At 36.1% G+C, this 12,890-nt stretch overlaps 1 protein-coding gene across 1 annotated transcript in view; it reads right to left on the reverse strand.

Annotated features, from left to right (window-relative positions):
• The window catches only part of KIAA0825 (KIAA0825 ortholog), a 399,584-nt gene that overhangs the window by 264,433 nt on the left and 122,261 nt on the right, over positions 1–12,890 (reverse strand). The window contains exons 10-12 of the mRNA XM_035014870.1: positions 12,003–12,153; positions 7,568–7,758; positions 4,840–5,022 (exon numbers count right to left, since the gene is read on the reverse strand). Coding sequence (XP_034870761.1) covers positions 4,840–5,022; positions 7,568–7,758; positions 12,003–12,153 — 525 coding nt within the window. The remainder of the gene's footprint in view (positions 1–4,839; positions 5,023–7,567; positions 7,759–12,002; positions 12,154–12,890) is intronic.

Here is a 12,890-nt window from a genome sequence, read left to right on the forward strand (position 1 = left end):
ACATGGATATGCTACATTTTGTTTATCCATTCACCAGCTGATAGGCATTTGGGTTTTTTTCACTCTGTGCTACTATTAAAATGCTGCTATGAACACTTGTATACAAATCTTTATACTGACATACGTTTTTACTTCATTTAGGTCTATACCTAAGAGTAAAACTGCTGGGTTATAGGACCATATGCTCAATATTTTACATAAGCATACTCTATGCTTAACGTTTTGAGGAACTGCCTATTTTCAAAGCATGCCAGACATTCTTGAAGTATGAAAAGTGAAATTTCAGTCCATGCTCTGCTTTGTGAGGGACAGTGAAATATTTTTAAATAAATAAGTAAATAAACAGGCTAAGACCATAACCTCAAAATACCTAGCGTTGGTTTGAAACCAAACTATAGACACAGCATATTTTGAAATACCTTGGAATCTAGTTATTCAAAGCCATACTAGTGATACCAAGTGAAACTCAAGATAGTTCTGCTGGTCAGTATTCGGGCCCATACCTGATGACTCCGGCCCTTGCCTGTTGTGTTGGCACTTGTACTGAAATTCATTCTTCTATGTTATTAAATGTTGCGACACAGGGGACAGTGGGCCTGTGTGTAAATAAATTTAACCTGAACATTAGAAATTTTATTAGACTTTACTCGATGGCAGGTATTTATCTTGCTCACTGCTATAACCCTTGTGCTTAATCCCTGTACTTAATCAGAGGGGCTGGAGAGGCAACAACATTGATTGAATTGAAACTAAACTGCTTTTACCTAAAATTTGAAGAATTAAATTTTAATTTGCTATATAGAAACGAAAATTAACATTCTACGCAAGCAAAATGCACCACCTGAAACCATGTTTGAGTATGTGTGTGAATGTGCACCGAGGACGCTTCTGAATGTGCACTTTAACTGCCTTGATGGAAGATCTACAAGCAATAGGCATTTTGGAAAATACATGGTGAATATTTTATGTTTCAGCGGGTCTCATTCCCTCGAGGACAAACTTAATGTACTCCTTTTATAACATTCTAACAGAAATCTACAAAGGAGAGTTAAAAGAGAACACACATTTTTGCAAACAGGTTTCATTCTTCCTGCAAAGATTTTAAAATCATGTATGCCTGCCCTGGGATTTAGTGATCCTACACTAAACTCAGAAAGGAAAATACATTCAGTTCATCTGTCAGAACTACTTGGAAGAAAGGCAGTCACCTTCAAAAAAGGAATATCGCATGTAGTGACAAATGTCAGGTACAGTTTATAAAAAATTCAATACTATCAACTTCTGATTGTTACCTTTCACCAATTCCTCAAAGCATATTAATTTTTTTTTATTATGTTATGTTAATCACCATACATTACATCATTAGTTTTTGATGTAGTGTTCCATGGTTCATTGTTTGCGTATTAACACCCAGTGCTCCATTCAGTACATGCCCTCTTTATTAATTTTTAAATGAGAAATAGAGATACACTTTTTTCCCCTAAATACTAATAATATGAGAATCTCATACCCTGGCTGTAACAGAACGCTAAATAAATCAATAGGGTCCTTGTAACACACGTACAACTTTTTCCTACTTGGTGAAGAACATGCTTATCAATACAAAGCAAAATACATTTCAAAGACTGCACTGATATTCTAGAAAAACAATCATAAAATTTAAATCAACATGAATGGATACAATTTGTGAAAATTTATATGAACTGAGAAATATTAAAAAGGAAAGTATCTAGACTTTTTGTTCATGCTTCAAAGCAATGTAGCCATCTATGTTTTATATTAAGAAAAACCAGAGGCAGTGCTTGGTGTAAAATGTTCTGTAATCCTGGTTGAAATTAGCAATTTAAATTTGTTGAATGAGGTTACAGTGCAGTATCTAATGCACAAATCACAGATTTGAGTACTTGCATAGTTGTTAAAAAATGTATCAAAAGGTCATGGGTTAACAATAATAAATGTATGTTACATTATTATCATTAAAATATGCAATCTTTGATAATAATTTATTTGTTTTACAAATGCATTGGGGGGGGTTAAAATTTTTCTATTCATCTGTGACAAACCATGAAATTCAATATCGCTCACCATGACCAATCCATGAAATTTGTCAACTTTGTTCCTGATTTTCACAGGGCCTTCCTCTCAGATGAAATGACCCATTGAACTAAGAGCATAGCGATTTTTTCATCTATGGTAAATCAGTTGAGTTTCTTAGGATTTATTATGTACTTCAGTCCTTGAGCTTTTTATGATTATGAACTATTATGCATATAATCCCAAACTTATGGCAATTGATCTCACTATTTCTTCCCCTTTCTGAAAGAATTCTCCATTTCTAAAATTAGTTCTCAAGGGCAGCGTTGCCAGAAAAACAATCTATAAACAATGGGTTTGTTGAAAGTCAGAGTGGGTGAAAATTATAGGGAAATTGAAATCAAACTTGTTAATTACTCAGAGAATTTCGAACACAAAAGTCTCAAAATTTACTGAAAATCAAGATTTATATATTTCTCTTACCAGAATCTTCCAGAAAGGAATACTTTACTGAATTTATCCTAAGAAATAGAAATATGCATAATTTTTCCTATCCAAGAAACTAAGAATATGCAATTATCTAGTCTTTCAAGATAAAGTGACTATTTTGGAGGAGAGTTTAAACAAAATTGTATTATTGTTTTATTATAAGATCTACTTCAACGTCTTCTACAATATTACCAATTTGAAGGAAATAAACCAGAAAAGTAGTTCAAAATTTTTAATTTCTCTAAATCTTATTTACTACATAAAATCTTTCCACATTTTAAAAATGCAATTGATGAGTCTCTCCTTTGCTGTCCTGCCTACTACTCCCTTCCAGTGTATTAATAAACTTCTGTCTCCTTTGTTCTGCCTTGGGTGAGTTCTTTCACCTGATGGGGTCACCCCACATTTGGTAGCCCTCACCGGAACCTCTGCTGGCCTGGGACTTTCCCTGGATTCTCTGGGACTTTCTCAGGACTTTTCCCCCAGTGGATCGACTCTAGTACTCCTTGGGGAACTGACGACCTTGGGGAACTGAGTAACCAGCAGAGATTACTCCTCTGTGAGGATCTGAAGCTCCAGAGGGAGCCAGTTCCCCTCTTGCCTTTGGAGGGACACTGCTCTCCCTCTCCTTTCTGTTTTTGGCTCTTCTGCTGTCTAACCCTAGTACGCCTCACACAACAGATTTCTGGCCAGGGCGGCTCCTCAGTGTGGTCTGAAGGTCTGACGGTGAACAGGTTGGACTCCGGTGCCTGTGAGGGTGAAGGACCCCTTTCCTCTCCTCTCCCACTCCACCCCCCTGAGGCCTCCATTCCCGACATGTGGCGCAACTGGTAGGGGCAGCTCATCCAGGGTGAATCCACACACATTACCAACTTGGTGGGGACCCTTTGCTGACACTGGCTGACTCTCAGACACCTTGCTTCTTTCGGGCTCCCCTTTTTTCCTTTGTTCCCTCAGATCCAGCTGCCATCTTGATCTACAGGCAAAAAACGTTCTCACGAGTCTGAGTGAATCCAACAATTCTGTACGAATGATGGTTCAACAAGGATCCCAGCCCATACCATCGGAGGATCCCCTCCCCCTAAATCCCATGGACCTGCCCACCAGGGATTTTCACTCAAATCGCCTGTATGCACGTTAATATAATACCATGCTCTGGTCTATACCTGCACAGAACCCATGACGGACCAACAAATTTAGGTAGGAACAGTGTGCCCCCTATCCAGCATGAAGCAGCTACTGAAGATGAGACTTCCACCCAAATGCCAAAGATCCATCACTGTTGATCTGTCATAGGGGAATGCGGAGGACACTGTTAGGCAACAGGCCTGAGTAATGAAAACCTGAGTAAGGTAAAAGGGCCCACAGTGAACACTGGGCTGAATGCAAACAGGCTCTTTAATGACCCACCTCAAAATATCCATAGGCCCTAGCTGACCAATGGGCTATTTAAAACCTGGCATGGGTACTAAAAAAGGAAAACTGCATACATTCCCATACCTCCTCACTCTTCCTCTTAACTATAGCCCCCCACCACTGCTTCCTGGCAGACAGTCTCTCCTTTCCTCTTACGCCTGCTTCTCCCTTTCACTGAATTCAATAAACTTCCATCTCCTTTTCCAAAAAAATACAATTGCTGGGGCACAGGGCTGATTTAGTCAGTAGAGCACGTGACTCTTGATCTTGGAGTCGTCAGTTCAAGCCCCATGTTGGGCGCAGAGTTTACTTAAAAAATAAATAAGTAAATAGATGGATAGACAGAAAATAAAAATGCAATTACTTATTCCTATTGCCACCTGCCATTACTAGCTCAGACACTACAGCCTAATACTCAAAATGCAAATGTATGGCAGATTAACTGACAGTGTGGAAACATTAGGTTTCTTCCAGATTTGGGAATATTTTGGCATCAACTTTTAAAATTTTTCTATTAGAGCAAAGCACTTTATATCAAATTAAAACTAAAAAATATTTTTAAGAGAGTAAAAAGCCATTAGATAGGATTTTCTTCTTAAGTATCAAGCTGTAATTGAAAATAACCAACCCACTAATAAAATCATTTAAACAACTCAAATACTGAAGCTCAAGGTAATCTCGATTCTACTGGGGCCTTAGCATCTGAGTAAGATTGACCGAAAGAGATATAACACAGTATTAGCTCGTTTTGTAAAATGGCGCAAATCACAATATCAAAAATGCACTTCAAAATATTTCTACTTGCTACTTCGCACAATTCAATAAGTAGTATGAAAATAACTTTAAGTCCCGTTATTTACATATCACAATAGCTAAAAAGAAAATATGTTTGATACTTACTGATACAATTCAGTTAAGGGTGAAGTCAAAATAACTAATGTTGTGAACAGATTATTGCAATGGGTATGAATTTTAAAAATTTTATCATCTATATACTCATGAGGATTCAAAAGCTTCTGTACAGATGGACAAACTGACCATAACATGTTCTCAGTGCATATTAAAATTGTCGTGACATCAAGTCTATTGGAAAGAAAAAGAAAATCATGTTAAATTGTTTTTCTGCTTGGTATATACACTATCCTTCATATCTTTTATATTAAACATATGTAAGAATAGAAATATTTGGTTAGATACCAGAGCTTCAGAGATCAAAGACAGAAAGACTCAAAGCTTAGCATTTGAGTTTCCAGGTGTTAGATGACTCATATACCATTATCTTTAGGAATGGTGAGGTCTATCTATAATACTGAAGTGTTTTAGGAGTGCTTTTCTTTCTTTTTTTTTTTAAGGTTTATTTTGCATTATTAGGATACTATTCAAGAAGCTCAAGAGATTTTCCTTGAAATTATGTCCAGCAAAAGAGGAGCCAGATTAAAAGTTAATTTGCTATTACCCACATGTATATGATAGGTAAAATTTTGATAGGAGAACAATTCTCCTTATCCAAGCACAGGCTGCCAAAAGAAAGTTACAAGTTTGGGTAACATGTTTCCCCAGCAAATGGGAGAGGAAGAAAAAATGAGACCAGAGCACAAATGGAGAAGACTATAGTTTCCAAAATTTTCAATATTGAATAAATTTGTGGAAACTTTGTTGTATTTTATAATCTTATTCATAAACTCATTTCTTTGTTTCTATCTTTCCTGTGTTTTAACAGAGACCCAAAGATCTGTTTAAAGATTATTTTGGTATATGACTGAATTGTACAAACCTCAGTTAATTTTTTCTTTTTTTTTCTTTTAAATTCAGTGTTCAAGAAATAGATGATGGAAATCATGAAGTGATAAGAAAACAAATAAGTATGAATATCTTTTAAAATGAGACTTTGGCCTCAAATTTATTTTTATATACATATATATATACATATATATAAAATAAGTTTATATATGTATTACTAACATACAACACATATTATATGATATATATGGTTTTGGTCATACGACCGCTGAAGGCCACTAGAATACTAAAAACATCAATAATTGCCTTTAGGAAGGTTTAACTGCAATTTGTACCCATTTGCTCTAATAGTTAATTAAACAGTTACAAATCCAAGATATATGTACACACACACACATACACACACACTGATTTCCACAGTAACAGTGGTTTAGTATTAATCAAATAAAATTATTTATTTTTCTTTAAAAAACTGTAAGAAATAACTCTAGCTTTTCATAGCATTTTTATGTAACCACCCAGAAAACATAAACCAAAGTCTCTATAGTACAGTTAATTAAACATACTACCCAGTAAATCTGATTTCACAAACATCTCATAATGACTTGCCACCTCATAGTCAAAAGAGATTTAAGCTACACAGAAAAAGAATGAAGGTACTCTTTGCTCTCAGAAAAAAACTTTCCATCTATTCTTCTGAGTTCAATGATTTAAAAAAAAAAAATGCTTGGTCAGTAATTCAAAACAGCCTTTGCAAAATACCATATTTATGAAACACCGTAGTAGGACCTAAATACCCTTCAAATGCAGCATGGTTTACAAGAACATGATCAGGAAATGATTCCTACTGCCAAAAAAAAGCCTCTGGTGTCTTTAGTTTCTTCCTAATATATATCTGAAGAAAAGACAGATCTTAATCACATCAGTGAGAATATTTATAAAACAAAAGCCTTTTCTTTGTCTGGACTGTTGTAGTCTTTTACGAACATTTTTGTAGCCATCGCCTAGATGCCTCATAGACCTGGACTACAGTTTAGTCATTAACACCCAGTGACTGCTGCACCTCTTTGTCTGTGAGTCCCCATTTTACTGCACTGGTTTTTAGTAATACATGATGGAAAGAAAGCAAAACAATAAAGGAGAAAAAGAAAGAAGTAATTAGAATATATCAAGAAGAAAAATTATTAGACAAAGGAGCTTCCTTATGAAGATAAACTACACTATTTATTTATTTATTTATTTATTTGAAAATTTTATTTATTTATCTGACAGAGAGAGAGAGACACAGCGAGAGAGGGAACACAAGCAGGGGGAGCAGGAGAGGGAGAAGCAGGCTTCCCGCGGAGCAGGGAGCCCGATGCGGGGTTCGATCCCAAGACCCTGGGACCATGACCTGAGACGAAGACAGACGCCTAACGACTGAGCCACCCAGGCGCCCCTAAACTACACTATTTAAAAGCTTAAAAACAAAAAGAAAAACTAAAATCCCCTGGTTGCCTAGAATTTCAAAGTCAAATTAACTGCCCAATCACAGCACTGCTGCTTCCTACTCCATTTCAGGCCTCAATTTTCCCTCTTTATCTTATTTAATAACCTTTGTATATAAATGTCTTAGACTGTAATACATCTTGAATCATTTTTTTTTTTTTTAGAAACAAGTGGGTTCTACATACAGTTTTAAGAAGAGAAAAAAGCAAAGTTATTTTGATTGAAGTTCCACATTTCCACTTAAGTATCTCAGGAGAGTTGAATATGATTTCCTTTCAGATGTTAGAAACATGTTAAATATACAAGGAGTTATGTCATGAGATTCAGAATTACATTCTGCTTTATACCAGTTGATGAAAAAGTTTTCTTGAAAAGCAATGGTTTTCACAACTTCAATTACCTGATCTGTGGCGTTCGCTTGTAACTGGGATGGGCCCGAGCATATCTGGAGGCCAGTAGACCCAAAGATTTCTCCAGCACTTCTGTTAGGATCACCTGGGCTAACTTAGGGGGCAGAATGGTCCAGAGATCGTGATGAAGAGCACAGAAGAAATAATGCCACATCTGGAGTGAGAAGGAGCATCTTTCCCCCTGGCAAAACCACCACACATTAAACAATAGACTCACATCTTCCAAAATGTCAGTTTGCTTCCTATGAACATAATTAGTTCAGGCTGAAAGGAAATAGCTGGAGAGTCTGACACACTCAATGACCAAGAAAGATTTTTGACAAGATGTAAAACATCCTTATTGACAAAGGAACATATGTTTTATTTCAATTACAAGACCAGATATTCTAGTGCAAATCCAGGCCATAGGCTTTTAACCCAGCATATCTTGATTTACCTACTCCTAGCCTGGAGTTTAAAATTTATTTTAAGCAATCAGCTCTACAGTTGCCAAACAAGTCATGCTAGTTTAAGATAGTGGGCTGGTTCTTCTAAAATTCAATTTTAATAATTTCAATTAAGTATGTATATTTTTCTGAGACTATTACCATCATGGAGGTCATTCTTATAAATTATGTTTGAGATTTCACATTATAATGAAATGACAGGAATAAAGATAAACTTACATACCACATACCAGCATGCATGAAACCAAGGGGGGATGGGTAACTATTAAAGATTATTACATTAGGCTACTTCATTCATGGGGTTTTAATAACCATGCTAGAAACAGATACTATAATGGTCTGATTTTATAAGAGTTTGTAAAGCTTAGACAGATGTTATCATTTCTTAGCATTTTTACAGTACTTCATACTTGCAAGGGGCCAGGTTCTCCTTCCTTTCCACCCCCTACAGACCTCTTCTGTGGGTACCAAATTCTCCCTGACCACAGAGGAAGACCCAAGAGCAGCTAAGGCCAGTGGGAACAGGCAGAAATGAGACGGTGGCCTCAAGTGATTTACAAGCATTAATGAGTTAACAGGCTCTCAGGGAGGTATGCTAGTCATTTGACCTCGTTTTCCTCAAGGCAGTTTAAAAAAAAACTACTTGAAATAGGAAGAGTAGAATGTGTTTTTCAAGTATTAACCCCGATAGGTACCATATCAAAAATTCAATGAGCAAAACTTCGCATTTTATCTCTAAGCAATCCTCTTTGACTTAAAATCCCTGCTTTGCCCACTACTGATAGTTCTCAAACATCATTTTAAAAAAATCTGTTTTTTTATAGCAAAAGTTGATAGTTTCTCATGCAGATATGCCTATCAGTATTTTCCTTACATACTATTCTTCTGATAGTTTCTCTGATTGCTAAAATCTTTGGTAGTCACTGTAAGAATAATTTATGGTCAATTTCTATTGACTTTCAAATGGAGTTTATAAATGAGTAGAACTGGTATACTTGGGTGGGAAACTAGAGCATCAAAATGTCCAAGAGTCAGGTTCAAAGGAGGGGGGTTTTGACCACTTCTGAGTTCTGGACTAGACATATATCAAAACTGTGTAAGAAAAAAAATTACAAAATTCATGTGAAAGTAACAAAATTAGAGTTTCTTATACTTTCTTTGCTGTGTGTTCTGTGATAAGGAACGCTTTTTAAAATTTCCTGAAGTAAGAAAGGAGTTTTAAAGCTTGACTTCGTCATACTTTTTGTGTTGTATGTTAACTAAAGCAAAATTGCCCCAGCTGATGTAATGACGAGTATGAATGATTTACACTAACTCTCTCCATGGTAATGGACGGGTGCTTTTAATAACGTGGCCAACATAATTTCTCATACTTTTCAAAACAGAAATCAATTTCCTTAATAGTTATCAATAAACGAGAAAACAAAAGTAACGAGGCATGCAGATTTCTTTCCCTGAATGTGAAAAATACTTATTTTGAGACTTTTTAAAATATAAACTTCGTGTTTACTTAAAAATATTCCAAATTGGTCATCGTTCCTCACAATTCTCTTCGAAGTGTGTGTAACTGTAATGTATGCAAGGGTTTTCATTAAACTAAATGTGATTCATTTATTTTTCTGACCTGTTTCTCTATTTGTTGTCATTTCAAAAGTATTCTGCTAGTAAACATCTGTTATTTTTATAGACCCACTATAATGTAAACAGATGTGAGCTTTTATTTAGATTATATATCAGGAAACAAGCAGCTGGGCTTTATTATAGAAGCCATTCAATATTATCTTTGAACAGACAATTCTTTATTCTTTGACTATTGGAAAACACAAGTTGCTAAAATTGAGCAGATGTCAACTATACTAAAAGCTTAATTTTAAACATGTAAGCTGAACACCCACGTGCCATCTGACCAGCACCTCATCAGAGAGATACGAACTCTCTGACTCTCTCAACCTGATAGTTTAGAAAAGGGAAATAATGTATCTAGGGCTCAGCTGATATCACAAAACACTAGCAAATATTCCTTCATATCTTGTAAGTTCTTTCACTATTTCCTTACTACCCTCTGCACATGGCGATAGGCTCCCCTGAGATCTCTATCCCACCCTTCGTTTCCAGTCAGGCAGATTTCATCTCCTTTCCTCTCAAAATGGCCCTGCCAAAAACATACTAGTCCTGTTTCACAAATCAGTTGGAATGATGGGGAGAGAAGAAAAGGGTGCAGTAAACGGGATAAAACCATTGTAAAGTACTCTGGTTGTCAAAACAGTTTAAAATTTGTGTTATTTTTAGAAGTTTCTTATTTTTGGTAAATAGGAAAGCAGTATCACTTTATTTTCCTGAGCATAAATAACAACCACTAACTCTGCAATTAAACTGTAACCACTGACCATGTAAGTATACGGAAGCTACAGTACCATGTAATCACAGGGTAACTATCTCGTTATTTCTGTCTTTGAAGCTAAACCTTTGTCATAAGTTCTATGAGCTGCATGTTACATGGTAATTTTTTTTTTTTTAATACTTGGTAACTTCAATAACAGGTTCTCAATGTATCCACTTATTATTTATACTGTACAACTCTTCCAGCTCCCGATTTGCATGAGAGAAGACATAATACCCCGATGTTGGACACAGAGTGAAATGATACCTGTACCTTAATGAAAACATCGTATAAAATTGCTCATTAGTGCACTGACATATTGAAATAGTTTGAAACCGGAGGTGGACTCGTTTTCAATCTGTTTACCTCAAGGCAAATAAGGAGACTGGGCTGCTGCCGAAAGAGGGGAAGACCAGTACTTTTGCTCTTATCTCAGTCTGCCTGTGGTACCCTGGTACCACCACCACCTTGTGCTTGTTCTGCTCAGTGCTGTTTGAAGTACGTCAGGTTTGGAAAACCCTACATGAATGCTCTCGCAAAGAGAAAAACTATCTGGGAAGGGCCTCTAAAGGAGGGATGAAATGGCCTCAGAAAAAAGTGGAAAGTCCTTTAAGAGAGCTTCTGAGCTATCTTTCTCTGTTATGGCAACATTTATTATGATAATAACTTCGGCATAAACAGAGTCACAGGAACCTTGGGCGTCAGGGAGTTGACAAGAGTGACCCCACAGAATAATACTCCACTCTTTTTCCCAGTACTCCATGGCGATCAGGACAGTCAGGAAAAACAAGAATCATAAGCTTTGATCCCAAGGAAAGGGCAAATTGGGAAAGCTAATGAAGTTGGGTTTGACTGATGAATTTTTTTAAAAACCCTGATTATGTTTTATTAAGATATTATAAATGTTTCACCCTGCCCTGAAATCAACTTCAAGGAATTTTAAATATTGGGGCTTATGGATAATCAATGGGCTTGAGGGGAAGGAAAACTGATGAAGCCTGATGATCACTAATTTTAATTGGTCCTGGGTTTGGTTGTACTGGGAATCATTAGGCTTTAATTTAGTGGAAATTTGGGATTTCAAAACATGGGCTAAATGAAAATGGGGAAGCTATAAATGATCAGATGGGTCTTAAAGCACCTTCATAAGAACATACAACGAGAGGGCAAAAAAATATGTACAAAGAACAAAGTGGCTTAAGAAAAGACATTTAGCTAAAACAAATACAATAAGAAAAAAAAAAAAAGTGCAGGAATACCCAGAACTGGTCCCTTTGGAGAAAAATATGAAGTTGTAGCATTTTGGCATAATCTCTTTGACTTTTCATTGTATCCCGTTATATTCCAACTTAGATAGCACATGCTGCAGCTCAAATTAAGTTATTTTTACTTTTAAGCAGAAGGAGAGCTCTGATGTCTAGCTCTTTCAGGTTTTTAAAAAGTGTTTCTCCTAAGTACAAATTCAATATTTAAAAAATATTATCCTAACAGCCTTCGTGTGTTAGTAATGCCAAGCTCATGTTTCTAATTAGCCAGAAAGCAGGTAGGCAGTAAAACATATTTGTGTAAAAAGGAGGGATAGTAAACTTAACTTCACACCTCATAAAAAGCTTTGTAGTCATCCCAGTGGTGGCTCTCAGAATCCTGTAAAATGCTTGTAGCACAAACTCTGACGCAGTAGTCCGTAACCTGAAACTGGAGAGTGTTGATGAATTCCTGATATCTTTGGACAGGCACCAGGAATACGGGTCTGTTCAGAGGGAATGATCAAAGAGACAGAGATTTAAGGCCTGTGCAGTAGACGGTAACAATCCCCAGTACTACAAATGGTTTTGATTATTAGATATCAATCATTCATTTCCTCCCAATGCTGAAGTCTGCATCCACATTCACTTTCCAAAAAGAAAAAAAAAAAAAAAAGCCGGTCTTTGTTTTGCAAGTCCTTTGAAAACGTACATCTGCTGTTCCACAAATATGCACTTCAACTTGAGACAAACTGCATTGTCAATACATCATTCAAAAATAAAAGTATTCTTTGTAAGCCTATTATTAGAGATCAGTGCATTATTTAGGCATTAGGGTATCGTTATTATAGAGAACAACATGCATTTGTCAGAACTAACTTTTATGAAGCTATCACACGTCCCACAAACACACTTTTTGTTTTAAAAATTGTAATTTTGTAGATGTCAATTATCTCATAAACTGTTTTAAAATATTCTGCAGAAATACTGTGATTCCTGGCACATTTTGTTTATTAATTCGAGTCACCATATCTGACTACTTACGGGAATTAAAGAAATATCAGAGCTATATTCTGCATCAAGCCAAATTTATTTTACTTTTATCTTTAGTTATTTATATCACACTTTCTTATGCTTTCTCTCCTAACCAAGGGACTACAAATGCTGCGTCAGGAATACCGCAGAGATTGTCGGACTCGGGCCGGAAAGCCAGATCCACGTGGTCCTTTGCAAGAGGCTGTGC

This window comes from Mirounga leonina, unplaced genomic scaffold (assembly GCF_011800145.1).
Source record: "Mirounga leonina isolate KUSES-001 unplaced genomic scaffold, KU_Mleo_1.0 Mir_168, whole genome shotgun sequence".
In the NCBI taxonomy this organism is placed as follows: domain Eukaryota; kingdom Metazoa; phylum Chordata; class Mammalia; order Carnivora; family Phocidae; genus Mirounga; species Mirounga leonina.